Source organism: Peromyscus leucopus, chromosome 16_21, assembly GCF_004664715.2.
Source record: "Peromyscus leucopus breed LL Stock chromosome 16_21, UCI_PerLeu_2.1, whole genome shotgun sequence".
Classification (NCBI taxonomy): domain Eukaryota; kingdom Metazoa; phylum Chordata; class Mammalia; order Rodentia; family Cricetidae; genus Peromyscus; species Peromyscus leucopus.
In genome coordinates this window covers 31,939,543-31,966,872 of record NC_051084.1, presented here as the reverse complement: position 1 = coordinate 31,966,872, position 27,330 = coordinate 31,939,543, and the positions used below count along the sequence as shown (strand labels likewise).

The 27,330-nt window shown below is 44.4% G+C and overlaps 1 protein-coding gene and 1 long non-coding RNA gene across 2 annotated transcripts; one reads left to right on the top strand and one right to left on the bottom strand.

The window, feature by feature from the left end:
- Window positions 1-251: 251 nt before the first annotated feature.
- Window positions 252-22,239, bottom strand: Sirt1 (sirtuin 1). Its single transcript, XM_028881087.2, has 9 exons — window positions 21,717-22,239; window positions 20,107-20,223; window positions 18,670-18,911; window positions 14,699-14,851; window positions 7,942-8,089; window positions 7,379-7,458; window positions 6,091-6,277; window positions 3,934-4,488; window positions 252-2,233 (listed from the first exon to the last, which is right to left on the bottom strand). The coding sequence occupies exons 1-9, from the start codon at window positions 22,186-22,188 to the stop codon at window positions 1,905-1,907; spliced, it is 2,283 nt and encodes a 760-aa protein (XP_028736920.1). The 5' UTR covers window positions 22,189-22,239; the 3' UTR covers window positions 252-1,904.
- LOC119086749 lies at window positions 7,941-13,713 on the top strand. The gene is made up of 2 exons (XR_005090094.1): window positions 7,941-7,985; window positions 13,235-13,713. It is a non-coding gene; the product is annotated as an uncharacterized LOC119086749 (long non-coding RNA).
- Window positions 22,240-27,330: the final 5,091 nt, after the last annotated feature.

The window sequence follows — 27,330 nt, the reverse complement described above, 5'->3', positions numbered from 1 at the left end:
ATTTCTCCACTTTAGCTCTGTCATCATTTGGTCCACACAGCCCTTCTAGGGCTGTCATCCCACACTCCAGCTCATCTGCATGGCCAGCTTGAAACTCACTCTCAACCGTAAGTTGGTAACAGAGGTGGAAGGCATTCTGGTCAGATACCACCACCATCTTAACACAAGGTTATGTCCCCTAAGAACCATCTGCTACAACCAGTGTTAACAAGAGTAACCCTTATTGGGCTGGTAAGTTAACAGGAAGGAAAAAAGGTCAAATGACAATTTTAATATAAGACTTTAAAACAAGATACAAGTATAAAACACTGTATTTCAAAAGTTGGAGGAAGATAATCCAGTCATTAAACAGTCTACAAAACATATGCCGGATTACATAAAAGTCTATTTACAATATAAAAAGAGCTGAAAACAGTCTTCACTGTAAAAATAATTTAAAACAAATTTTTCAATTTAAAATATTGTCTATAGCACAAACACATCATGCAAATGGAAAACTAAATATACGGCATTCTTTAGTTAAGCCAAATTCAGATTGAGAGAGCTTTTTTTAGGTAAGGAAATGAGCTACTTAATTAGTTTTCTCCTCTGGCAGTAACGGTCCTAGCTGGGTATTTTATGCAGAAAGAACAGCTATATTTCAAAACTTTTTTTGGGGGGGAGGGTAATAAATACTAAACCAAACATGAATATCTTAAGTTTGGGAATAATGTTTCAAAGTCATCTGTAAAATAAGTACTGACTGCAGTTTCTTTGAGGTGTGAACTGTTTGAAAGGCTAAAAGCTTCTGCAGTTCAGAAAACTCATCACTAGTTTTAAGGCAAGCTAAGCTTTTAAATAAATAAGAACTAGTTTCATTGACTATCTGATTTGTATTCATCTCCATAATACAAGGCTAACACTTTGGAATACATTACACCAAATCCTCTCAACAGGAAACAATGTACTTTCTGGGTGAGTTACAGTTTATTACTTTGGAACTTATAATTAAGAGACTCGTTGCTTTCCTCATTAGTGGAAAAACAGCAGTTCAAAATATTACTCTCTCCCCAGTCTAAGTACCATTATTAGATTCAGAAAGGCTTTGCATGTTCACATCTTGGCAGTTTAATACTTGTGGTGAAGATCTACACAGGCTCTACCACAGTGATAGTTTAAATATTCGCTATTGTTCAACCTAAGGGGACCTATAGACAGGCACTATTGTTTCTAGAGCAACTGAAACATTTTCAAATCATTTATCAGGTTAGTCTCAGGGGCTTGTTTTGACATTACATCTGCAGCAGGTACAAAAGCCATCTGAAGCACTAAATATGCTTCAAACTCTGAGCACCAAATTTTGAGTGCTCCCCACACATGGTGATTTCCTTCTCACATTATAAGTCATCTGTGATTTTAAAAAGTTAGCTGCCACAAGTTTTTGAAAATGCCAGTGTTTTCAAAGGTAACTGCTAAAAATAAAAAGTTCAGCCGAACAGAATATGAGGATTTCAAACTATTCAATGTTACAAACAAAAGTGTGAAATACCATTCTTTGGTCTAGATAAGCTGTTCCCTTTACATTAACATTCCAATGGCTTTTTGAAAACTTTAAAATGTTGAAAATTAATAGGCAAAAACAAAATTATATATACATAGGGATGTATCATACAAATGAACCTTTAAAGGAAACTGAAGTCAACTAACAACTGATTAAAGATACCTAGTACCTTTAAAAAGTTAGTGTTGAATGTACAAGTACAGAAATAATGGAACTTTAAAAATTATGACAATTATTATCCAGTCTATAAATATTACATCTTTCTGATTTCCTTGTTCAAGTTCACAAGTAAACATTCATTTTGACATGCTGAAGTTCCCAATGCTGGTGGAGCAATTCCTGTACCTGGACAACTGTAATAATGTTATAATTTGTCTGATGGACAGTTTACACCTGTCACCTCCTGTCTCATGGCTGTAGCTTCATTAACTCCCTCTTGATCCCCTCCATCAGCTCCAAATCCAGATCCTCCAGCACCTTCAGGTCTATCATTATCATCTTCCAAGCCATTATAGAACTCTTCAATCTCACTTTCATCTTCCATGGGTTCTCCTAAACTTGGACTCGGGCATGTGCCACTGTCACTGTTAGTGCCACAGGAACTAGAGGATAAGACATCGTCTTCAGAGTCTGAGTACACCTCCGCACCATGGAATATGTAACGATTTGGTGGTACAAAAAGGTACTGATTACCTGAAATACAGCAGTAAGAAATGTTACCTTTAGTTTGGCAGGAGAACCATTCTAGAAGTGTCCATTGGGTACACCCTGGAAGACTCACAAACTTTCTAGTTTGTGGTTTGTTGCATTATTACCTGTTAGACACAGATCTGCCTTGAACTCGCTGTCTTCATTCTACCTCCTGAATGCTGAGACTTACAAAGATATGTATTGTAGGCTTACATGTTAGTTGATACACGCAAGTACAATTCACAGCTAAGAGCTAAGTCTCCTACTCTGTATGTGTGCGCGTGCGCGCGCATACCTGAGGGAGTATGCCGAATAACTAAATCACCTCTACTATAATTTCCAAACAAATGTTGGGCTCTATTATCAGGGTATTTTGTGGAGTGGTGTTTAGTTCAAAACAAAGTATTATTCTGCTTTGCAAGTATTAAAAGATTTTATCACCTGTTTTTAGTTATACAGACAGAAGTAGATAGTGCCTCTAGAATTCAGTATACTGCCAAAGGTCAAAGATTTATTCCGCTCACTAGAGTTTGAGTTCATACACAGCATTACATAAGCCAGGTGGCACATATTTTTAAATCCTAGCACTGGGGAGATGGAAGCAGGAAGTTAACCGTTAATAATTATATAATTGCTCTGTGATGGCTCATGGCCACAATTCTAGCACCTAAAAGGGAAAGATCTGTACTACGTTCTTCAGAAACTAAAATTTTTTAATTTCAAAGCTGAGCATCACTTTTAATCCCAGCTATCAGGGTAGGAAAGCAGGTCTCTGTTGTTGAGGGCAGCCAAAGCTACATATAAAATGTCTGGTGATGTTTTAATTACAATGCTCTGCTGTTGTCTAGATGCTCACCAAGGGTCAAGGCTGCACACGTTTAAACACCAGCTTGCAGCCGGGCGGTGGTGGTATGCACCTTTAATCTGGGGGTGGGGGTGGTAGTTAGAGTCAGGCAGATCTCTGAGTTCGAGGCCAGCCTGGGCTACAAAGTGAGTTCCAAGGAAAGGTGCCAAAACTACACAGAGAAACCCTGTCTCGAAAAACCAAAAACAATAAAGGCCAGCTTGCTCTTCAAGTGTGAGGCCTGATCTAACAAAGACCAAAATTAGTTCCTACCAAGTATTGTAGAGGTTGTGCCATAACTTAAGTTTGGATTTACCTATTATATAGTATCTTCCAAAAAGTAAACTATTCCACCTATGTTAACAGTTGATAGGATAAAACAGATGTCCAGTAAGATCTGAAACAAGGCAGCCTCTAGAAGAGGGTACATCCTCAAGGCAGACCTAGAATTTTACCTGGCAGTACCTGTTCCTTCAATCCTGAGTTTTCTCACCTAGAACATGATTGTGTGTGTAAGCTGACCCACAGTTAAAAAAAATAAATAAAATCTCAGTCATTTATTAAGTCATGCCTACCAGCACAGTAACGTAATTTAAAACCCACTCTAGGAGCTGAATTTATAACTCGGTAGATCTTGCCTAGCCATTTGAAGCCCTGGGTTTTATCAGAGTACTGACTACAAAAATATCACCCTTCTCTAACTCAACAACACACAAACACAGCACTACCCTAGTCAACTAATGTCAAAACAATTATTCAGGTTTTCATGGTATATGTGTTTAAGCCCAAATCTGACACTGGGTGTCATCTACTTGGAACACAAGACTTTGAAAGTGGTTGACCAAACAGCATTCCTTACCATCAAGACGCTTACTAATTTGCTCCTTTGCAAGTCTGTTGGGCCAACATTTTCTCACTGCTTCCACAACTGAAGGTCTTTCGTTTTTCTCTCCAGTACTGGAACCAACAGCCTTGAAATCTGGATTTTCCACATTAATGCCCTCCACATTCCTACAAGTCTGTACTACTTGTGATTTTTCTTCCACACCACCTTTTGATTCAGATACTTCTAAATCATCAACTTTGTTCTTTGTTGCTTGGTCTACAAGTGTAGAAATCACAGAAGAGTCTTGGGGTACAGTTCTTTCAGGTGAACTTGAGTCTTCTGAAATATGAAGAGGTGTTGGTGGCAATTCTGATAAATGAACCAATTCCTTTTGTGTTCGTGGAGGTTTTTCAGTAATTTCTGAAAGCTTTACAGGGTTACAACAAAGTTTGGCATATTCACCACCTAACCTATGACACAACTCATTAATTATGACATCACAGTCTCCAAGAAGCTCTACATCAAAATGCAGATGAGGCAATGGTTCCCTATTTATTAATATTTGAGGCACTTCATGGGGTATGGAACCTAAAAACAATGGAAAAGGGAGTTAGAAAAAGAGAAAGAACGCAGTTATAACCCAAACAAATGGATATGCATGCCCACCCCTTTAATCCCAGCACCAGGGAGAGCTCAAGGGAAGCAGCCAGAACCACAGTGAGAGGACCCCCCCACACACACACACACACACACAGTACGGCATACAAATCTATGAACATTTTACATTTTCAAAATCAATTTCCTATCAATGACAAATAATTTACTTTTCTCCCACTGGGGCTGTGCCTTACTCTCTCTGGCCTTAAACTCACGGCAATCCTGTCCCAGCTTCAGAGAGCTCCAGCTCAGAAAGCTTACAACTTTAAAATAACATTTCTTTGAATTAGCTTAACATATAGCTATAGGTATTTGGAAGGCTAAGATGTCTCTTATCCTCTAACAAAAGGACACTTCCAATGTAACAGAAATAAATGTTCTTGGCTTGGGGGTTTAGCTCAGTGAGTGGTAGAGCGCTTGTCTAGCAAGTGCAAGGCCCTGGGTTCAATCCTCAGCTCCAGAAGAAAAGTAAAAAGAAAAAGAGAGAGAAAGAGAGATGTTCTTAGCTGCTTCACACGGTGGAGGTAGCAACAGAAATATGAAAAAAAATTCAAGAATGACAGAAACGAATTGGACATAAGCTTTTTTTCTGGGGGGGGGGGGGGGGTGTCAGGGTCTCACCATTGTAACTCTTGCTGTCCTGGAACACACTATGTATATAGACCAGGCTTGCCCTTAAACCTGGAGGTCTGCCTGACAGGATTAAATGTTCTAGCTGCTATGCCCAGCTCCTGGACACAAGCACATAGATTTGTGGAACTACAATCATTATGGAATGGAACTTTATTTTTTCATCTATGCTAGGCTGGCCTCAAACTTGCCGTGTAGTAGAAGCTGCTATCCTTGGGACTCCTGACCCTCCTGCCTTCGGCCCACCACCACATGGTTTACAAGCGTGTGCCACCATTCCTAGCTATGAAAGATTTACTAGCTGGGAGTGGTAGCACATGCCTTTTCTCTCAGCACTGAGCAGACTGGGGCAGACACATCTCTGAGTGTGACTCCAGCCTGGTCTGCAGAACCTCCTAGTCCGAGGCTAGAGAGATCTTGTCTCAAGAACTGAGGTTAGAGGTTGTTATGTGCCTACCTACATGTAAGTGTACAGTGAGTACTTGTGACCACTTTGGCCAAATGAGGGTGCCAGATCCCATATAAACTGGAGCTACAACAAACTTGTAAGCTGTCATGTGGGTGCTGTCATGTGGGAACTCACAGTGGGTCCTCTGCAAGAGTGGTGCTGCACACCTTCACTCCCAGCACTCAGGAGGCAGAGGCAGGTAGATCTGAGTTCAAGGCCAGCCTGGTCTACAAAGTGAGTTCCAGGACAGCCAGGGCTATTATACAGAGAAACACTTTCTTGAACACGCCTCCCCACCCCGCCAAAATAGCCTTCTTCACTGCTGATTAATTCATTTCTCTGGTTTGCACGCTCGTGTACACACACACGTGAGCTAAATATAAATAATAAAATTGCCTCATACACAGACCCACAACACATGGCACGCAGAACTGCCCCCTAACCCATCAACTTACTTGGAATTAGTGCTACTGGTCTTACTTTCAGAGAAGACCCAATAACAATGAGGAGGTCAACTTCATCTTTGTCATACTTCATGGCTCTATGAAATTGTTCTGGTAAATTTTCACCAAAGAAGACAATCTCCGGCTTCATGATAGCAAGTGGCTCATCAGCCGGGCACCTAGGACAACGAGGAACTACCTGCACAAAATGGGAAAGCGAAGGGAGCCCCAGTTAGAAGCAGTCAACATTCCCAGGAAACAGCAGCCGTGCACAGGTAAACCTGACAGTGTCTACTGTGGAGCAGCCAGGTGACCACAGCTCAGCAGGTAAAGACAATTCCTGCCAAGCCTGACAACCAATTTCAACTCCCAGAGTCCATAGGGTGGACTGAGGACTGACCCCCAACACCCTCATCTCCTTTATCCTCTGCCTTCACACATGTGCTGTCCTTCCCCCATGCACACATGTGCACACAGAAAATACTAAATATGCAAAAAATGAGCACAGGGAAAAAAATGCAAACTTGACCTTTTAAAAATGTTTGTGAAAATAACTCCATTTCAATATACTCTGTTTCCTGATTATACATGACTGTGCAGGCAGGACACATTTCTGGGTGTGTGTTGCTGTATTTTCCTGGAGTAACTACTTCGCTATCATTTTGAAAATGTTTGAAATCGTACACAACTAATGTAAGAAAGGCTCCAAATATGATCAAAGCTGAGAAGGAAGGACAATGGCGGAATTCCCTCCAAGTTGTGACCAGGCCCCTACTTTAGACTTCGTAAGGAGGTACTTAGGAGATGTAAACTAAAGAGGACTTAGATTTGTTGGTGAAGGGATTTATGTAACCTGGGCTAACCCAAGCTTGCTTATAGCTGAGCATGACCTTCAGCTTAAGTCTCCAGCCTCCAAAGTGCTGGGATTACAGGCATGTGACCAAACACTAGATTTACTGGTGCTGGAGAGCAAACCCAGGACTCTAAATGTTAAGTAGGCATCCTAGCAACATTCCAACTTTTATTTGGAGACAGGGTTTCTGAGTTATTGTCCTGGAACCTCGCTCTGTAGGCCAGACTTGCCTCTGCCTCCTGAGAGCTTTACTAGAGTAAAGGTGCATGCCACCACTCCCTGGCCCAACATTTTTTTCTTAAGGCCTCTTCACCTTACAGACCCGAATTTATCAGAAGTCCAGCACTCTTTCTGTGTGACACATACTCTGAAGGGGAAATGATGAAGGCAGAAGCAGCAAACATCAAGTTCACACAGTTCCTACAACGAGCAGATGAATTCAATTACCTGATTAAAAATGTCTCCTCGAACAGCTTCACAATCAACTTTGTATTTGCAAATCAGGCAAGATGCTGTTGCAAAGGAACCTAAAACAACAAAATACACCTACATTATTGAAATATTTGTGGTTTACACCATAAAGACTTTATAAAGAGTTCTCCTGAAGTCTTACAAGGAATATAATCTATGTGATATATATTTTATATATTAAGAATACGTGTGTATGTTTTTGTACATATATGTATATATGTATGTATATATTCCATATCCTCTAAAGCTATTGCAATAAATAACTTTGCAAGGGCTAAAACTCTACAACTGGAAGGTTCCAACCTTAGCACAGTTGTGTCTTGTATAGTCAAAGATAGCCTTGAACTTCCTATCACTAGGCATACACCACCACATCTAAGGCCTTATTTCTGCTTTTTTGTGTGTGTTTTTTTCAGTTATGTGCACTCAAGATTATCAAATAATGCTTAATCACGAAACTAGATAGCATCTTCTTTCCAAGCCTGATGTTTCTATTAAACTAAGCACACTACAGAAAACTACTGTTGACGTTTACTAACCATGACACTGGATGATCCTTTGGATTCCTGCAACCTGCTCCAAGGTATCTATATTTTGAGTATAGTTTCGAAGTAGTTTTCCTTCCTTATCTGACAAAGCTATGAATTTGTGACACAGAGATGGCTGGAACTGTCCGGGATATATTTCCTATATAGTGCAAAAGGCAGAAAGATTGACATTGACTAATGAAATAAGCATAACAGAAATGCTGCTTACATTTAGTCAAAAAATGTCCTAATGGTAACCCCCATGTATATACTTTAATAAACAAAATCCATGAGCATTTTTAAGCATACAGATGGATGGCACACCTAGAAAAAGGCTTGTTACTATATGAAAACTCAGCAACTTGTGAACTTGGCCCCTTGAACAAGATAAGGTGACCCAGAAACACACCTTAATGGATGTTTAATGTAAGTCAGAAGAAATACATACCTTAGGTACATCAAAATTTTGTTGTCTGTAAATTCAGATTTTTTTTTCTTTAAGGAAAAAGAGGGGAGCTTTACACTGATTACAGCTATCAAAGGTATGGTGACTTCACAACTAAAAAAAGGCTGTCAATGTATTATTGAAAACTTTCTTTTTGATTCATCATTCATAAATATCAACCTGCTGGAGTTTAAAGCTGAAGTTTTATTAATTCCTTACCACAATTGCTTTCCTTCCACTGCACAGGCATACTGGGATAGAACAGAGCTGCTCATGAATGCTGAGTTGCTGGATTTTGTGTGTGTGTTTTTCCCCCCAAATAATGCTTCAATGCTGTTTCTTCTTTAAAAACAAAGAATTCAGATATACACATGGCAAAAAGATCAGAGAAAAAGTATCAATTTTGGTCCTCTCAACTTTTGACAGTGTTTTTATCCAATTTCATTTAGTAAGTGACTACGGCAAAGGAAGTTTCTTCTTTTTTCTTTAAAGTAGTTGTACTTTCTACTTCCTTACATTGTAGGCCCTAACCCATCACAATGATAGCAAAAAAGAAATACAACCATATATTCATCAATAGGGAGACTGGTTGTATAATAATGTACATCCATACAGTGCTATTTCAGCCACTGAGACAATGAGAGGGCTCTCATGCACTGACCTGAAAAATAGTCCATGACATACATTTAAAAAAAAAAATTAGTCACCAGGGAGTAATCTTTTTGGTTTTAAGCAAAAAACTGAAATTGTGTGCACATATGGATGGTTCTGTTTGCATGAACACTTGGCAAGAACACACAGCAACTGTAAACAGGGCTGAGGCTTCTGTAGGATTAGAGGACTTGACTTTTAACCTATTTAGTAACTCACAAGTTTAGAATTTCCACTCAGTAACTGTACATAAAACCTAATAAGCTTTTTTGGGGGGGGATTTGGGGAGGAGACAGGGTCTGTGTCTACATAGCCCTGGCTCTCCTGGAACTCACTCTGTAGGCCAGGCTGGCCTTCAACTCAAAAGATCCGCCTGCCTCTGCCTCCTCAGTGCTGGAATTAAAGGCAGTGCCACCACACCCAGCAATGAACTAGTTCTATAGGAAGTCATGAATGTGGTGGTCCATTACACAAAAATCCAAGATTTTTGCTTTCCATTCCAATGTATACTGCAAACACTTATCAGCTGAACTGAATGGCACATCCTGTAAGTTTTCAAACTAAGGGACAGCTAGAAATTATAGAATTCTAACGAACTTTAAATCAGAACTTCCAAATCTTAAAAAGACAGGTCGCCTCAGGTCTGAACATCCTGAAGCCTTTTGAGAAACCAGTGGCAGGTTGTAGGGTGCAAGCCTTTAATCCCAGCACTCAGGAGGCAGAGGCTGTCGGAACTCTATAAATCCAAGGCCATCCTGGTCTCAGGGCTGTTACAGAGAAACCTTGTCTTGAAAAACCAAAAAGAAAAAAAAAAAAAAGGAAAGAAACCATTCAAGCCAGGCATGCTGGCACATACCTTTTTAATCCCAGCATTTGGGAGGCAGAGGCAGGCACCACCTGGTCTACTGGTCTACGAAGCAAGTTCCAGGACAGCCAAAGCTATTACACAAAGGAACCCAGTTTCAAGGGAAAAAAAAACCAATCATGAGTGTTGGGCCATGCTACTGAGATTAAGTTTAAAAGAAATATTTTTAAAAGCTAACACTCTGCAGGGGACTGATGGTGCACACCTTTAATCCCAACACTCAGGAGGCAGAGACAAGAAGATCTCTAAATTGAAGCCAGCCTGGTCTATAAATCTTCTAGGGCAGCCAGGGCTACAGAGAGAAACCCTGTCTCAGAAAAATAACAAGCTAACACTCAGGAGAGCTTCCACGTAAATGGCTTCCCCTCCAGTGATGCTAGCTGCTTTCTGCCTCTAAGTTTCTAGCAGTATAAACAAAGATCCTAAAAGGCAGGGTATTATTGCAGCCCCTAAAAAACTAAAAGCTTCATCCAATTTTAGAGTTTGTAGTTTGGTAACAAACAACTTAAATCAATTCTCCACTCTATGAAGAATGAAGGCTGGCACCAAATGCAGGGGCAGCTCTTACCCAGCATGTGGGAGGCAAAGTGCTCACTCCCTAGCACCACACAAAAAAGTGAAGGGCTGGAGAGGTGGGTCAGTGGGTAAGCATTTGCACTGCAAACTTGAGGACCAGCGTTGTAATTCCTGCATGCAGGAAGCAGAAACAGGGACCCCAATGAAGAGTCTACAGGAGAACCTGCTTTCATACATAATGTGGAGAGTAATGGAGAAAGACACCCAAAGTCAACTTCTGGCCACCACCTGTGACATGCATACTCATACCCTGGACACTACATAAACATCACACACATGCCCACAAAGGGAAAACAGGAACAGGAACAAAAATTCCAGGAAGAACCCTCCTCACACTCATTTCATTCACAAAACTCCAGTAGAGTTAATTTTTACTCTACTGATCAAAACTTTTTGCCAGTTACCTCTTGGAGGATATTTAACCTTAACAAAACACATTTCATTTTGTATACAAGGTCATAATAAGTGAATATTAGTCTTTATGGACCATACATTTTGCCATATGGTTTCATATAGCAAAAGTAGAGATGATCTATTTCAGTGGACTTGGCTGTTACTGAACTGACTTAGGGACAGTACAGTAGAATTTTATAGTATTCGTGTTATGAAAACAGCCTGACAACTCCCAGGCATTAACAACTAACTCTCAAGTTAATGGGATGGGTAAGATGGGAAGAAGCTGGTAAGCAGACAGAATCTGACAGAGAATGATGTTTAGATGATCTATTATACAGCATAGATTACAATTAATAACACTGTGTACCTGAAATGTCTGAATATAAGTGTAGAAATGAGTATGTGAAGTAATGGATGTTACTAATTTGCTATAGCCATTCCATAATGTATATACAGCAGCATAATGTGTATCATATAAACATATGCACTTATATGTCTATTTAAATAAATTCATAGCTCACAGTCAGCCATACTTGGAATTATATATTATATCACATCAGAAAACAGAACAAGCTTTTTTTCTGATAGTATGCCAATCTGTCTATTCAAATCTAAGTATTCCAGTTAGTGAAGCTAAAAATTAATCCCTACTAAACTTGAGCATGTACAGGCAAAACCCATACACTTGTATTTCACCTTTTAATGGTGTAGAGCATTATACATTCTTCACGTGCTATACATATTTATACATATTTCACATGTATAAGGCTCAATTAAAGAAAGGGTCTCATTATGTAACTCTAGGTGATCTGGAACCCAGAGATCCACTTGCATCTCACTCCAGAGTACTGAGATAAAGACCTGGACTACCATACCTAATCCTTTTTTTTAATATTAAAAAGAAATTTTGTATGTATGAGTGTTTTGCCTGAAGGTAATATGAACATGTACCACATGCTTGCCTGGTCCCCAGGGATGTCAGAAAAGGACACTGGACTCCCTTGGAGAATTGGAGTTATGGATGGTTGTGAGCCACCACATGGGTGGTAGGAACTAAACCCAGGTCCTCTGTGCAAGAACAAGTGCTCTTAACTGCTGAACCTTCTCTCCAGCTCCTACGTAAAAACTTTTCATTATATCATGTCTGGGGTGGGGGGTAGGGGTGAGTGCAGGTGCCATGGAGGTGGAGGCCGGAGGGCCAGCAGTACAGGCTTGGACTGGGACTGGTGACAGCTGGCAGTTGTAGAGACATAGATGCTGGAAACTGACCTCTGACCTTTGCAAGTAGTGTGCACTCATTAGCACTGGCTCATCTCTCCAGTCTTTGTTGTCAGAGGTGACTTTTTCACCCAGATTTCCTTCCCAGCCATGTTTGTAGAATGGTATGAAAGGAGTTTTCTGGCGGAGCTGTTAAGGTCTATGCACAGAATATCATGCGTAAGCTGAGGGCTCTTTGATTCCCCCATTTCTGTCTTTTTTGTTTGTTTGTTTGTTTTGTTTTTGAGACAGGGTTTCTCTGTGTAGCTTTGCGCCTTTCCTGGAACTCACTTGGTAGCCCAGGCTGGCCTTGAACTCACAGAGATTCGCCTGGCTCTGCCTCCCGAGTGCTGGGATTAAAGGCGTGCGCCACCACCGCCCGGCCTCCATTTCTGTCTTTTTATGAAGGCTAAATTTTTAGGCTCTCCACCTGCCCCATAAACCCAATTAAAACCTAAGAACAAAACCACATTTTAGAATGTGTGTCCATTGCTGGGGCCTAAATCCAGGGCCTTATGTTCAGTTAAGCTCTACCACTGTATCCCAGGCTGGCCTGGAACTCAAGTGTTTAGCAGAGACTGGCCTTTTAACTCTTGAGATCCTCCCGCCTCCACCACCTGAACCCTGGGATCAGGGACATATACAGCTGGCTTGTTACACATTAGAGAGCATTTTGTGCCAGGGTTACTGGAATTCCAGCCTTTATAAACCCCTGGAGAAGAGCAAAATAATGTTTGTCCGTACACAGACACACAAAATAAGTAAATGTAATTTTAAAAATTATGGAACTCTTAATTTTAGATACGTATCTGTAAGATAGTGGAAAAATTACTATTTCTGGCAATGCGGTTTCTCCACTCACAACACAGAATTTACAGTAAAGAAAAATCTTGGGGATATTAACATAGATACACTAACCAGCCATGCTTGTATAAGACATGAAAGTAACTTGTAGTTACCTGCTGACCTTTCTAAGCCTGTATCTACTTACTGAAGTCATAAAGCATCAGTGTCCTGCATCCATCAAGAAATCTTTGTCATCTCACAGTTCTGTAAATCTCCCATGTGTGTTGTCTGTGAGGTCCCTAAACTACCTTGTCTTGTCACCTCCACAGGAGCACTCTGGCATGTCCACCACCACTCACCGCTCCATCCTTCCTGAAAGGAAACTTCTAAGATCCTGTTTAATTTCTCCATTCTCTAAAATGTCGCTTTAATACAAAAGAGCCTTTCAAATTCATTTACAAGTTCCATAACAATGAACTAACAGGAGGAGGAATGGTGATAGATGGAGACCAGAGGATCAGGAGGCTCAAAAGCTATCCATGGCTGTTCAAAGTTCAAGACCAGCCTGGCCTACATCAGACTGTCTCAAAAAATACATACATATAAATAAAAATTTTAAATTGAAGAAAAATCAAAAATTTTCTAGTGACTAAAATTTTGGGACAATATATGAACTTTATACTCTACAGCAGAGCTGCACAGCATACATGGAGCCAGGTGTACAATTTTCAACTTTCTAGTTCACATGAAAATGAAAATTTCCAATGCCTAATAAACCATTTTGTTACTGCTTTGTTTTTGAAGCTGAGCCTCACAATGTAGCCCTGGCTGATCATGAAGTCACGAGTCTTGTGTCTGCCTCTTGCATCCTGGGACTGCAGGAATACACCACTATGCCTGGCTCCTAAACATATTACCAAACAAATATTTCTAAATGCAGTTAGTAGAGGATCATTTTTCTTTAGCAAAATCTTTAAAATCCAGTGAGTATGCCCCTCACTTATGTCAGTACACTTCACAAATAGTCAATAGCCACATGCAGCTGCTGACTGACCTATCAACTATAGAGACTAGAAGATGCTACAAGGGTCCTGTCATCTGTTCACAACAAAATGTAACCTTGGGCTGGAGAGATGGCTGAATGCTTAAGAACACTGATTGGTCTTCCAGGACCCGGGTTCAATACCCAGCTCCCATATGGCAGCTCACAACTGTCTGTAACTCCAGTTCCAGGCGACAGGACACCCATGGCAAAACACCAATGCACATAAAATAAAAAATAAAAAGTAACTTCAATCTTTGGTAATTAAAATCAATTTTTCAGATAGATGCACACGTTAAAACTTGTCCACTACGCTGGGTGGTGGCGGCACACGCCTTTAATCCCAGCACTCGGGAGGCAGAGCCAGGCGGATCTCTGTGAGTTCGAGGCCAGCCTGGTCTCCAAAGCGAGTTCCAGGAAAGGCGTAAAGCTACATAGAGAAACCCTGTGTCGAAAAAACAAAACAAAACAAAAAAAAATTGTCCACTACAAAAGATACGCTTATACACTTATGACTCAGAAAAAAATAGATTAAAAGTCACACAAGTCATTTTTTTTATATCTTCTACAAACCTCCACAGGAGAGAAGACAAACACAGTCAAAAAACCAAAAGTACATTATTTTCCATCAGTCCTAAAACAGAAGTTCTGCCTACCACACATAGCATCCAATTCACTGGGTGAGGAATGACAACTTAAGACACCCACCTATACATGACATCAACACTTTTTCATCAAAAACCTGTGATACCTTGGCAAACTTGAAGAATGGTCTTGGATCTTTTCTAAAATACTCAATATCAAACATGGCTTGAGGATCTGGGAGATCTGGGAAGTCCACAGCAAGGCGAGCATAAATACCATCTCGTGATCTGAAGTCAGGTATCCCACAGGAAACAGAAACCTGAAATATACAAGACATAATTTACAACATTCAATTGTCTACCTTCATAATTAGTACCTCTAGTATATACAATTTGGTGGTAAGAACTCAAAAGACAAACTGAGTTTGGGGGACAGCAATACAACCCTCTAATTTTAAATACAGATTAAACAGGCAAGCTAATGTGAGTAATTCATCTGCCACATACTGTTTCCAGTGGTGCGAAGTCTGGCTAATCTTAACCCTTTAAGCAGGGGTGTGACAGGGCCCTGGTTATTCAGTAGTACACAGCTGTCTAACACGCACGGGAAGAAAGTAATTTTTTCTCAAATGCTATTATGTTTTACTGTTTTTGTTTTCTATGTATGTAGGGGAACTAAATGTATATCTGTGCACCTGGTGTCCTCAAGTCAGAAGGAATCAGATCATGCAGGTGTGAAGTGTCATGTGGGTGCTGGGAACTGAACCTGGGCCCCCTGCCTAGCAGCACCAGCAAGAGCTCAGTTCTGAACCATCTCTCCAGTCCAAGAATATAACATTTATTTATAGGTTCTTGGTTTTGTTTTTTTTGTTTGTTTTTTGTCTTTTAACGGAGTATCACTATGCATCCCTGGCTGACCTGAACTCGGAGAGATACACCTGCCTCTGCCTCCACAGTGTTAGCATTAAAGCATGGGCCACCTAGCTTCTTCTCATTCCCCCGCCCCCGAGCTGAGGACCGAACCCAGGGCCTTGTGCTTGCTAGGCAAGCGCTCTACCACTGAGCTAAATCCCCAACCCTGATATTTTTTTAAATAGTGTCTTGCTGAGCCTGAAGCTCACCACGTGGTTAGGCTGGCTAACCACTGAGCTCCAGGGATCTGTCTCTACACCCCAGCGCAGAGAGAGGTCAGGGAAGGCCTTGACAGGTAAATGCTGAGATCAAAGGCATGCATCACAATACCCAGCTAAGGATGTGTTTTCTTGGTTGTGGAATATTATTTTAACTATGTAAAGGTGTGTTACATTTGTTTATGCTGCATTTGTTAATTATGCAAAGATGTGTTGCTGTTTTACCTTGCCTGCCTAAGGCACATGATTGGGCTAATAAGCTAGATGGCCAATAGCTAGGCAGAGGAAGGACAGGTGGGGCTGGAGGGCAGAGAGGATAACTAGGAGGAGGAATGCAGGCTTGAGTGGAAAGAGAACAAGAGAGGGAGACACGGGGGGGGGGGGGGGGGGCACCTACCCAGGCAGCCAGACACAGAGGAAACTATGAATGTAGGACATACAGAAAGGTAAAAAGCCCTGAGGCAAATGTAGATGAAGAGAAACAGGTTAAAGTAAGTTGTAAGAGCCAGTGGGACAAGCCTAAGCAAAGGCCAAGCATTCATACCTAATAAAGTCTCCTGGTCATGATTGGGAGCTGGTTGGTGGCCCAAAAGCAAGGCTGCTACATTTTTTAAAATACAAACACAACCCAGAACAGTGGTACAAATCTACAGTCAGAGCTAAAATAACCAAGGCAGGATCACCTATCTGAGTTCAGGTAGCCACCCTGTGCAACACAGTGACAACCTATCTCAATAGAAATAAAACAGTGCTAAGGACCAATCAGTTGTGTGTTTGTGCCCATGTTCAAATCCCCAGCAGCACAAATAATTACAATAAAGGGCCAGGGAGATGGCTCTGCAGCTAAAGGTTACCGAGCTGGATGACTTGTTTGATACAGGAACCACAGGGAAGGAAGGAAAGAATGCTTCCCAGTTGTCCTCGGACACCCTCTGTGTGTATACACACACAATTTGTTCTTGCTGTTGTTGGGTTTTGTTTTTTTTTTAAAGAAAGAATTTCTCTATGCAACAGCCCTGGCTGTTCTGGAACTCTCTTTGGATATCAGGCTGGCCTTGAACTCAGAGATTCGCCTGCCTCTGCCTCCTGAGTGCTGGGATTAAAGGCCTGCACGGCCTGCACGGCCACCACCACCACCCAGCTACACAAACTTTTTCTTAAATAACCATATGTAGTGGCACCTGCCTTGAATCTTAATTATCTGCAAGTTTGAGGACAGCCTGTTCTACAAAGGAAAGTTCTAGTTCAGCCAGAGCTACACAACAAGATACTGTTTCTAAATGAATAAAAGGTATAAAAGGTTTTAGACACAATACTTTTCCTCAGATAAACCCTGGCAGTCCAAATAGGAGAATCAACAAGTTTCATTTTGCTCCAGCTTTACAGTGAAAGAAAACTGTCTCTGGACCACACTTGACTGGAAGAGAAGGACTGCTGCAAGGCTGAGACCATTCTAGCTACAGGGACCATCTCAAAAAAACCAAAACCATCAGCCAGGCATGCTAGTACTTTAGTACTTGCTTTAACAATCCCAGCACTTGGGACGATCCCTGGGAAGTTCTAGGCTAGCCAGGGCTATAAGTAAGACCCTATCTCAAAAATAAACCTGGGAGCCTGCAGAATGGCTCAGCCAGTTAAGGTGCTTCTGACTAAGCCTGAAGCAAGACTCACACAGAGGAAGGAGATAACTCAAGCTGTACTGACTCCCACAGGTGCCATAGCATACTTGCTGCCACACACCCAAACACAAGACAAACCATATGTTTTGTTTTGAAAAAAACAAAAATGGGGGCGGAGGCCTTTAATCCCAGCACTCAGGAGGCAGAGGTGGGTGAATCTGAGGCCAGCCTGGTCTACATAGCTGATCCAGGATAGCCAAGGCTGTTACACAATGAAACCCTGTCTCAAACCAAAAAACAAAAAACAAAAAAACCCAACCTTTGCCTAAATCATACCTATACGCAAAACTAATTCTATTCTGGGGTTGAGGGGCTAGTGCACACTGACATGCTTTGGCATGCTCACCTCCCTCTGCCTCCCAGAACTGGAATTCTTAATGATCACATAATACCTTTTCACTTTGCTAGATATGTTTCTTGCTGCTAACATACTACACAACACAGAATATGACTTGGTCTTAGGCCAAGTCTACAATCTTACCAAGTTAAAATGAAGAAAAGGTAAGAATGTTACCTTCCCAATACTACCTATTTTAACCATGAATTAAGTTTCTGCTTTCTCCATGAAAACTGTCTCCACTAAAGCCTTGCTACCATACATTGCAAAAGAATCTAATTTCTCTAAATCTCCTTTGGAAGCCAGGATACATTGTGTTAAAACTCCAGGAGCTGGAGAGAGATAGCTTGATGCTCTTATAGAGGACCTGGAGGCTCACAACCATCCTCACTCCAATTTCAAGGGATCTGATGCCTTCTGGACTCCTCAGGCACATCACACAAGAGAACACAAAACATACATGCAGGTAAAACACCCTGCACATCAAATCAAAAACAAACTGAACTACAGGAACTAGAGAGATGACCTAGCCACTAAAGACAACTTGCTGCTCCTTGAAGCGAGGCTACATTTGGTTGCTAGCAGCCACATGGGGGCCCACAACTGACTAGAACTCCAATTATAACCCAATACCCAATTCTGGCCTCTGCTGGCACCAGGCACACATGGTACACATACATGCATGCAAGCAAAACCACACACACACACACACACACACACACACACACACACACACAGAGAATAAGATCTTTAAAAAGAAAAAAGCCATAATTCCACTTACCAATTCTGCTACAAACAGACAAACATTTAAAGTTGTCAGACTTTTCAAAACAATGAACTAATTCAGCAACTGCTGTTACACCTCAGGTTTTGGCAATTTCTAAACACCTATATTATGAACGAAGGCTACAATTAGAGCAGAAAAAGTTAACTGGCCAAGGAATCAAACATACACCAGGCCTCTCTCTCCTGTCCTTCTGCCCCGTACATACCCCGGCTCCAGTTAACACGACTATCTTCTTGCACTCTTGTAGTAATCTCACAGCATCTTCAATTGTATTAATGTCTTTCCTTTTTTTCCGTTTTGGTGGTTCTGAAAGGATATTAATAACAATCTGCCACAGTGTCATGTCATCCAGCTCAGGTGGAGGAATCGTTTCTGGTAGTAAATCTTTAAGGATTGTTCGAGGATCGGTGCCAATCATGAGATGCTGCTGAACGAAAGTATATGGACCTACAGGAAGGGAAGAGAGACTCAGATCAATTCCACTTCTAATGAAAACCTCATTTATTTGTCAAGTAAATAAGTCAGCAATATATAAAATTTTTATATAAACAAAATACAATTTAGAGCCAGGAGGTAGAGGCAAAGGCAGGTGATCTCTGTGAGTTAGAAACCCAGTCTGGTCTGAGTGAGTTCCAGGACAGCCAGGGCTACAGAGAATCTCTGTCTCCAAAAGCCTGGGGGGGAAAAAGTACACTTTAAAGGTATAGATCTGACTGAGCAAGAGCTTGGGGATGGTGTGTGTGTGTGTGTGTGTGTGTGTGTGTGTGTGTGTGTGTGTGTGATGCTTAGGTCTAAGGTTTTGTTTTTCAAGACAGCATTTCTCTTTGTAGCCCTGGCTGACCCAGAACTGCTATGTAGACCAGGCTAGCTTTGAGCTCACTCAGATTTGCATGCCTCTGACTCCCTAATGCTGGGATTAAGGGTATGTGCCACCACTGCCTGGCAGGTCTCAGGTCTAAGTATTTTGATTGTATTTTAAGGGTCAAATGGGTGGAAGATGAAGAAAACAACTCAGAAATCAGCATGCAGGAGGCCAAGAAAAAAAAAATCTTACCAATACCTGAGGAACTAGATCTAAATGGTAAAGATGACAGAATTAAAAGTTGGTACAAAAACAGCTGGAATTAACTATAATACCCAGCATTTCACACAAGACAATCGGAAATTCAAGTTCAATGGGGGCTACACAGTGAGTTCAAGCCAGTCTAGGCTACAAGTGATCCTGTCTCAACAAGCAAGCAGATAAATTTTAAAAAATACTGGTACATACAGAGCAAAAGAGGAAAAGCTGATATAAAAGAAAAAGGACAGCGATGAGGAACATCCTCAGCCCCAAAGGGAAATAGTGTAGCACACCTAAAAGCCCAGCACCTGAGCTGCTGGAAAAGGCAGGAAGATCAGAAATTCAAGACATCATCCTTACATCCTAGACTCCAGGAGTTTAAAGCCAGCTTGGGATACATGGACCTGTCAAAGGAGTCAAGAAAAAGGAAAAGACGGGAAGGAGAAAGAAGAAGAAAAGGTGTAAAGAAGAAAAAGATAGCACTGGTTATGGTATGCTCCAGAGGCTGGTGCAATAGACTGCACAACAAGTGAGCTAGCCTGGGCTACAAAACACCTTGTTTGGAAAAGAGAGGCGTACCTATCCTGGGCCGTGGAGTCCAGTCGCTAGAGCTTGCGTGGGAAGTCCTGTCCTCTTCGTCACTTTCACAGGAGTGAAAGCCATTAGTGATGATCTCATCAGTGAACAGGAGGTTGTCTGTGAGAGGAAACAAGAGGCTGCGGCTCAAACAACCTGCATCTGGACCTGGGGTACACACCTGAAAGAACGCACTGTGTGGATGGACCACATGGGGAGACTCAGGTGAGAGACAAAAAGGAAAACCAGAAAAGGCACAGGAACGTACATCTGTGATGCCAGAACGAGGGAGGCGCACAAGTTCAGAGCAACCTGACCTCTATAAAATAGTGAAAGCCAGACCAGCTTGGGCTAAAGTGGGATCCTATCTCAAAAAAAAAAAAATCTGTGTAACTCAGGGGGAAGCATGCCTTCAAACAGGATCAGGGTTCCACATCTAGGACTTAAAAAAAAACTACACCTTCATGAAATGCATGAAATAGAAGTTACCTCAAACCAGGCAGTGGTGGTGCACGCCTTTAAAATGCCAGCACTTGGGAGGCAGAGGCAGAGGCAGGTGGACCTTGGTGAGTTTGAGAGTTCCAGGACAGCCAGGACTGTTACACAGAGAAACCCTGTCTCGAAAAGAATTTTTAAAAAGTATTATATACTTTGTAATACGCTTGTCTCCCTTTAATAGCTGAAATCAAGGGCTATTTACTATTCCGGTCCCTATAAAGCCCTTTTTTTTCTTTTCTAAGTACATGGCCAATGAATGCCCCATTAAATGGTCCACAAATACAGACTCCGATAAATTCTGGACAAAAGCAGTTCAGATGACATTATTACATATACAGCCCCTTTACTGTCAATATGGCAAACACAGCCGGTTTGTTTCAGAACTAGATATGTAAAAAACTAAAAAAAAAAAAAAAAAAAGTTAGAAGCACATAATTTCAGAAGAAAAAGTACAGTAAAATTACCACTCCGATATACCTAGGCGCTAAATGCAACCTCAGAAAATTAATGTTTTCAGGTACAGTCATTTCCTTACATTTTTAAGACCATGCCTCACGAAACAGCTTTTGGTCTATTAGAATTCCTAACTTAAAAAAAAAAAAGACATCGGTCCAAAAAAAAAAAAAAAAAAAAAAACACAAAAAAAAAAAAAAAACCCACCACACAGGTGTCAGATTGCAAACGCAATCGCAGGTCGATCCACGGAGGGGGAGGGAGGACAGTCCAAAGTGTGCTGCGAGGCAAATACAACTTTAATACAGGCGCTTTGGGGTAAGTCAAAAAGAATACGAGGGAGGGAAAAGAAAAAAAAACAAAAACAAAAAAAAACAAAAAAACTTCTCCAACGCCAACTGCGAGCGAGAGCCGGGCGCCCGGGCGACTGCGCGCAGCGCAAAGCGGCCCAGGCGAGCGGCGAGTCCGCGCGCGGCCGGCTCCGCTGCAGGGCCGGCGAGCTCGGCGGCGCGCGGCCGAGCCAGGGCCGAGCCGAGCTGCGCCGCCGCCGCCGCCGTCACCGCCGAGCCCTCGAGGGCCCCGGCCAGCCCGGGACCGGGGCCCAGGCGGGGAGACGCGGAGGGGACGCGACTGCGCGGCCGCGGCCCCGGCGCGCGACTCACCCCGGTAGCCGATCGCTGCCGCTGCCGCTGCCGCCGCCGCCGCCGCCGCCTCGTCGTCCTCCTCCTCCTCGCCCTCGTCGTCGTCGAAGTCGTCGGCAGCCCTCGGCTCCCGCCGCAGGCCCGACCCATTGTCTCCGTCCCCGGCCGCGGCGGTCGCCGGGGCCTCCCGCTCCGCGCCCGCCGCCGCCGTCACCACCGCCGCCGCCGCCCCGACCGCCTCCCGCCACAGCGCCGCCGGGGCCGCGGCGCTCGGCGTCTCACACCCCGCGGCGGCGGCTACCGCCGCGGAGCTCGGCTCGCCGGGGCTGTGCCCGAGGCCGGGCCCGTCTCGGCGCGGCCTCTTACGGAGCGGCTCCTCGGCGGGCTGCGCCGCCGCGGCCTCCATGGCGATGGCGGCCGCCGCTGCCGCCGCCGCCGCCGCCGCGGAAGGGGAGCCGCCGGCCTGAAGGGCGAGCGCCGCCTCGTCCGCCATCTTCCAACTGCCTCTCTGGCCCTCCGCCCTCGCCTCCTCTGCTCCGCTCGACGCGCGGCACTGGCGCCCCCGCGGCTCGGCTGCGGGAGATTTAAACCCCGTCACGTGACCCGGCCCCTCGGCCGTCGCCCCCGCCCCCCCCCCCCAGTCCCGGCCCCGGCCCCCGGCCCCGCCCCTCCCGGCCCCCGGCCCCGCCCCCGCGCCGCTCCCGCCACCCACGCGGGCCGGACCACAACACGCCGGGTCACGTGTCCGGGCGCCGCCCGCGGCCTCGGCCCTCCCCGGCCCCACCCAAGGCGGGCGGCCCGGCTCCCCCTCTCGGCGGCCTCTCTCTCTCTCCTTCTCCCTCGGGCCTCCCGCTCGCCCGCTCGCCCGGGGATCGCCGCCGCGGCCGCTCAAGTTTGCCATTGCGCCGCGAGTTCCCACCTGGGCCTCCCGCGTGCACCTGGCCCGCCGCCGCCTCGGCCGGCATTGACCTCGGGGGTGGGGTGGGGTGGTGGGGTGGGGTGGGGTGGTGGGGTTCCAAAGCCCCGGAAGGCAGAAAGGAGTCCCACCTGCCCACCCCCCCCCCACTCACCCACCGGACTCGCGCTTTGTGACAGCTCTGCCTCAGTTTCCCCCGCACCGTGGTCCCCTCTGCAGATGGTGCTTTCTCCCCGCACCTCCCTGGTCCTGTACGATGGAAGGTCAAATCCCAAAGCCCGGAAGGACCTGGGCCTAGCTGCTCGCGCGCGGGGTGGGGGTGGGTGCCCCAAAAATGTTCAGCCTCAGTGCCCCGGACCTCGCTTTTGTAAAATTCATTATCTCTTGGCTCCGGAGGGCAGAGCGAGAGAGAGGGACTGGAACGAGAGGAGCACTTGGTTCTTACTCAGTGTGGGAGTCAGATTTTGGGGCCCGGCTCTTGTGACTTCAGCATATGGATCGAGCCTTTTCTAAACCCAATTTTTTTGTTATTGTTTGGTTTTCCGAGACAGGGTTTCTCTGTGTAGCCCTGGCTGTCCTCGATCTCGCTCTGTAGCCCAAGCTGGCCTCGAACGCACAGAGATCCGCCTGCCTCTGCCTCCCGAGTGCTGGGATTGAAGGTGTGCACTGCCACCACTCACCGGAAGTCTTCTAAACCCAGTTTCTAAGCATCTCTTAAAATGGCAAGACCAGGACTGAGGCTGCAGCTCAGTTGTGAAGTCACGCTTGCCTAACGCGCATGAAGCTCTAGGGAGAGGGGCACAGGAGGTCATCTTCAGCTACATAGGAAGTTCAAAACAGGCCTGGAAACGTAAACCCTTGTCTCAAAATGAAATTTAAAAACAACGGGCAGTGGGTTTTGTTTTGTTTTGTTTTGTTTTGTTTTTCTTTTGCAGTGTTATGATGAGAAATCAGCTAGATAGGTGTAAAGTAATGACCCATACTAACTTAAAAAAACTCTTAGTTCTAGCCGGGCGTGGTGGCGCACGCCTTTAATCCCAGCACTTGGGAGGCAGAGGCAGGCGGATCTCTGCAAGTTCAAGGCCAGCCTGGTCTGCAGAGCGAGATACAGGACAGGCTCTAAAACTAAAAAAATCTTAGTTCTAGGATTGGAGAAGGGGCTCGGGGGTTAAGAGCACTTGTTCTTGCAGAGGCCATGGGTTTGACTCTCACCATGCACAGGGAGTCACACCCGCGGATCTGACACCCTCTTTCTGTAAACCCAGGCATGCATGCAGCCGAAACACCCAGACGCATAAAAAGACATCTTTGTTAGTTTGAACCTGTCAAAAAAATTCTTTTTAATTCTTAGTTCTTTCCCAACTCTCCAGTTACCCTGAAATTCTGGGCCCTTCTGTCCATTTGAGTCATTACAACTCAATTACACTTGGCTCAGTTACAGAGAGACTGGTGTGTAATCCCCCAATCCAAAAATTCGGGAGTTAGAGACAAGAGGAGCAGGAATTTAAGGTGTTTTCACTATGCAGTGAATTTCGGCCCACCCTGTCCCCAAAACAAAACAATAGATGTGGCACACGCCTTTAGTCCCATCACTCGGGGGCAGAGGCAGGAGAATCAAGGCCAGCCTGGCCTACATGTGGAATTCAGGCTAGCCAGGGCTATATAGACCCTGTCTTAAAGACTATGAAAAATATTAACTGAGCAGGGCGGTGGTGGCGCACGTCTTTAATCCCAGCACTCAGGAGGCAGAGGCAGGCGGATCTTTGTGAGTTCGATACCAGCCTGGTCTACAGAGAGAGATCCAGGAAAAGCGCAAAGCTCCACAGAGAAACCCTGTCTCGAAAAACCAAAAAAAAAGAAAAAAGAAAAAGAAAAGAAAAGAAAAAGAAACATATTAACTGAATATTAAGGAGCCAGAGAGATGGCTCAGTGGTTAAGAGGACTGGCTGCTCTCCCAGAGGAGCTGGGTTCAATTCCCAGCACCCACGTGGCAGCTCACAACTGTCTGCAATGCCAGTTGACAGGGGACCTGGCACCCTCACACAGACATAACGAATGCAGGCAAAACACCAATGCAAATCAAAATCTTTAAAATTAAAAAGTAAGCCTGGGAGCTGGCGGTTAGGCACATGGTTAGGCACAATGGTTAGGCACGTGCGCTGCTCTTTGGGAGGTTCCAAGTTTGGTTCCCAGCACCCATTTCAGGGGGCTCACAAACACCTGTGACTCCAGCTCCAGGTGACACTGACCTCCACAGGCACACACACACACACAATTAAAAATAAAAATCTTTAGGCCCAAGATGGTTGTGGTGGCTCACGCTTTTACCCTTAGCACTCAGGAGGGAGAGGCAGAACGGGAATTTGAGGCCAGCCCAGTTTAGATAGTGTCGTTGGGGTTTTCTCTCTTTGGGGGGGGGCCCACCACCAAGCTCCCAAATAAATCACACATGGAGGCTTAGTCTTAATTATGATTGCCCGGCCTTAGCTCGGTTTATTTCTTGCCAGCTTTCCGTGGCTTGCTGTGTGGCTGGGTGGCTGGGTGGCTGGGTGGCTGCATCTGAAGTCCTTCTCCTTCTCTGACTACTTCTTTTCCTCCCAGATTTCTCCTATATATTCTCTCTACCTGCCAGCCCCGCCTATCCTTTCTCCTGCCTCGCTCGCTATTGGCCATTCAGCTCTTTATTAGACCATCAGGTGTTTTAGACAGGCACAGTAACACAGCATCACAGAGTTAAACAAATGCAGCAGAAACAAAAGTAACACACCTTAAAATAATATTCCACAACAGCATGGCAAGTTCCAAGGCAGCCAGAGCTACATAGTGAGTCCCTGTCTCAAAAACACAAATAAATAATAATAATCTCTAAGCCCAGGATGGTGGCGCACGCCTTTAATCCCAGTACTAGGGAGGCAGAAGCAGGTGGATCTCCATGAGTGTGAAGTCAGCCTGGTTTACCTAGCTCTAGGCCATCCAGGACTACTTAGTGAGACCCTGTATATAACAAAATAACAAAAATGGGGCCAGTGAGGTGGATCCCTGGGGAAGAGCCTCATGATAGCCAGATCTCTGGGACCTCCACAGTGGGAAGAGAACTGACTCCTGCAAGTTGTCTTTCAATTTCCACAAGCACGCATGCACGTGCACACACACACACACACACACACACACACACACACACACAGAGAGACAGAGAGAAACTACTTAATAACAGAATCTGGGAATGCGCATCAGTTAGACACAGGTTCAGTCCCCATCACTGCGTAAGGCAAGTGATGATGCAAGTGTGATGATGGTCCAGCCTATACTCCCGGCACTCGGGAGGCAGAGATAGGAAGACCAGGAGTTCACCATCATCCTCTGCTACATAGTGACTTTGAGTTATAACAACGACAACAAACAGGGAAAGGCAGGAAAAAAAAGAAAAAAAGAAAACAACACCTCCCATCTATATTTTTGTTCTCCCAATACTTGGAAAACATTTACCCAAGTGATGTCATTCTCTGGTCCTTCAAGCTCACAAGTTCACATTCATAGTTGCAGCTCTCCCCCAGGACTGGCCTCACAGTTGTGGTTATTCTTAGCATTAGTACACTCTAAACTGTTTCACATTGCTGAACCCATTTTCCCAACCCCAAAGCTCTTAGCTTCTCATAAAGGAAGATCGCTGAGGCACACAGCACAAGGAGGCAGGAGATGTGATAGCATTGAGTGAGCTATTTGTGCACATGTTGAAGGGGAGTTTGTTTGTTTGTTTTTGTTTTCAAGACAGGGTTTCTTTGTGTATCCTTGGCTGTCCTGGATCTGCTCTGTAGACCAGGTTGACCTGGAACTCACAGAGATCCTCCTGTGTCTGCCTCCCAAGTGCTGGGATTCAAGGCGTGTGCCGCCACCGCCCGGCATGTTGAAGGGTTTTTATGAGCTAACCATGGAAGTGGCACTATTTCTTACATCCAGCTTTCTAGAAGTTAGCCGTGTGCTAACAAGATCAAGGGGCTGGGAATATGACGTAGTTAGCAGAGAGCTTGCATAGTATGCCCAAAGCTCTGAGTTCGATCCTAGCACTGCATAAGCCAGACGTGGTGGTGCGTGTCCGGGCACTTGGGCAGTAGAAGCAGGAGGATCAGAAGTCGCAAATCAGCCTTGTTAGGCTGGCTAGGTTTATGTCAACTTGACACAAGCTAGAGTCGTTTTGGGAACAGGGAAACTCAATAGAGAAAATGTCCCCGCTAGATTGCCTGGTCAACAAGTCTGTGGTACATTTTGCATTTTCTTGATTGCTGACTGATGTGGGAGGGCACAACTCACTGTGGACAGCAGTGCCATCCCTGGTCCTGGGTACTATAAGAAAGCAGGCTGAGCAAGCTACGGGGGAAGCCCGTAATGAGCACCCCTCCATGGCCTCTGCATCAGCTCCTGCCTTCAGGTTCCTGCCTCGAGTTCCCATGCTGAAACCCCTCAGCGATGGTGTGACCTGAGAGGTGGAAGCTGAAATAACCCTTTCCTCACCCACTTGTCTACAGCCATAGTTTTTTAACCCAGCAATAGAAACCCCAGGTGAGACACTTGTCTAAGTAGCAAGTTTAAGGTCGGACTGAGCAACGTGAGACTCTGTCTTGAGGTGGAGGAGGAGGAGGAGGCAGAAGGAGCAGGAGGAAGAGAAGAGGCAGTGAGTGTGGGTGATTGCTGGGGTTGTTTTTTTGTTTTGTTTTTTGGGTT

What these genes read in the sequence shown, in the direction of transcription:
- Sirt1 (XM_028881087.2), bottom strand. Translation starts at nt 22,188, where the DNA reads ATGGCGGACGAGGCGGCGCTCGCCCTTCAGGCCGGCGGCTCCCCTTCC. An exon ending in GGCAGCGATCGGCTACCGGG is followed by an intron (nt 20,224 to 21,716) that starts GTGAGTCGCGCG and finishes TTCCTCTCACAG; the next exon opens with ACAACCTCCTGTTCACTGAT. An exon ending in TCGTGTTAACTGGAGCCGGG is followed by an intron (nt 14,852 to 18,669) that starts GTATGTACGGGG and finishes TGTATATTTCAG; the next exon opens with GTTTCTGTTTCCTGTGGGAT.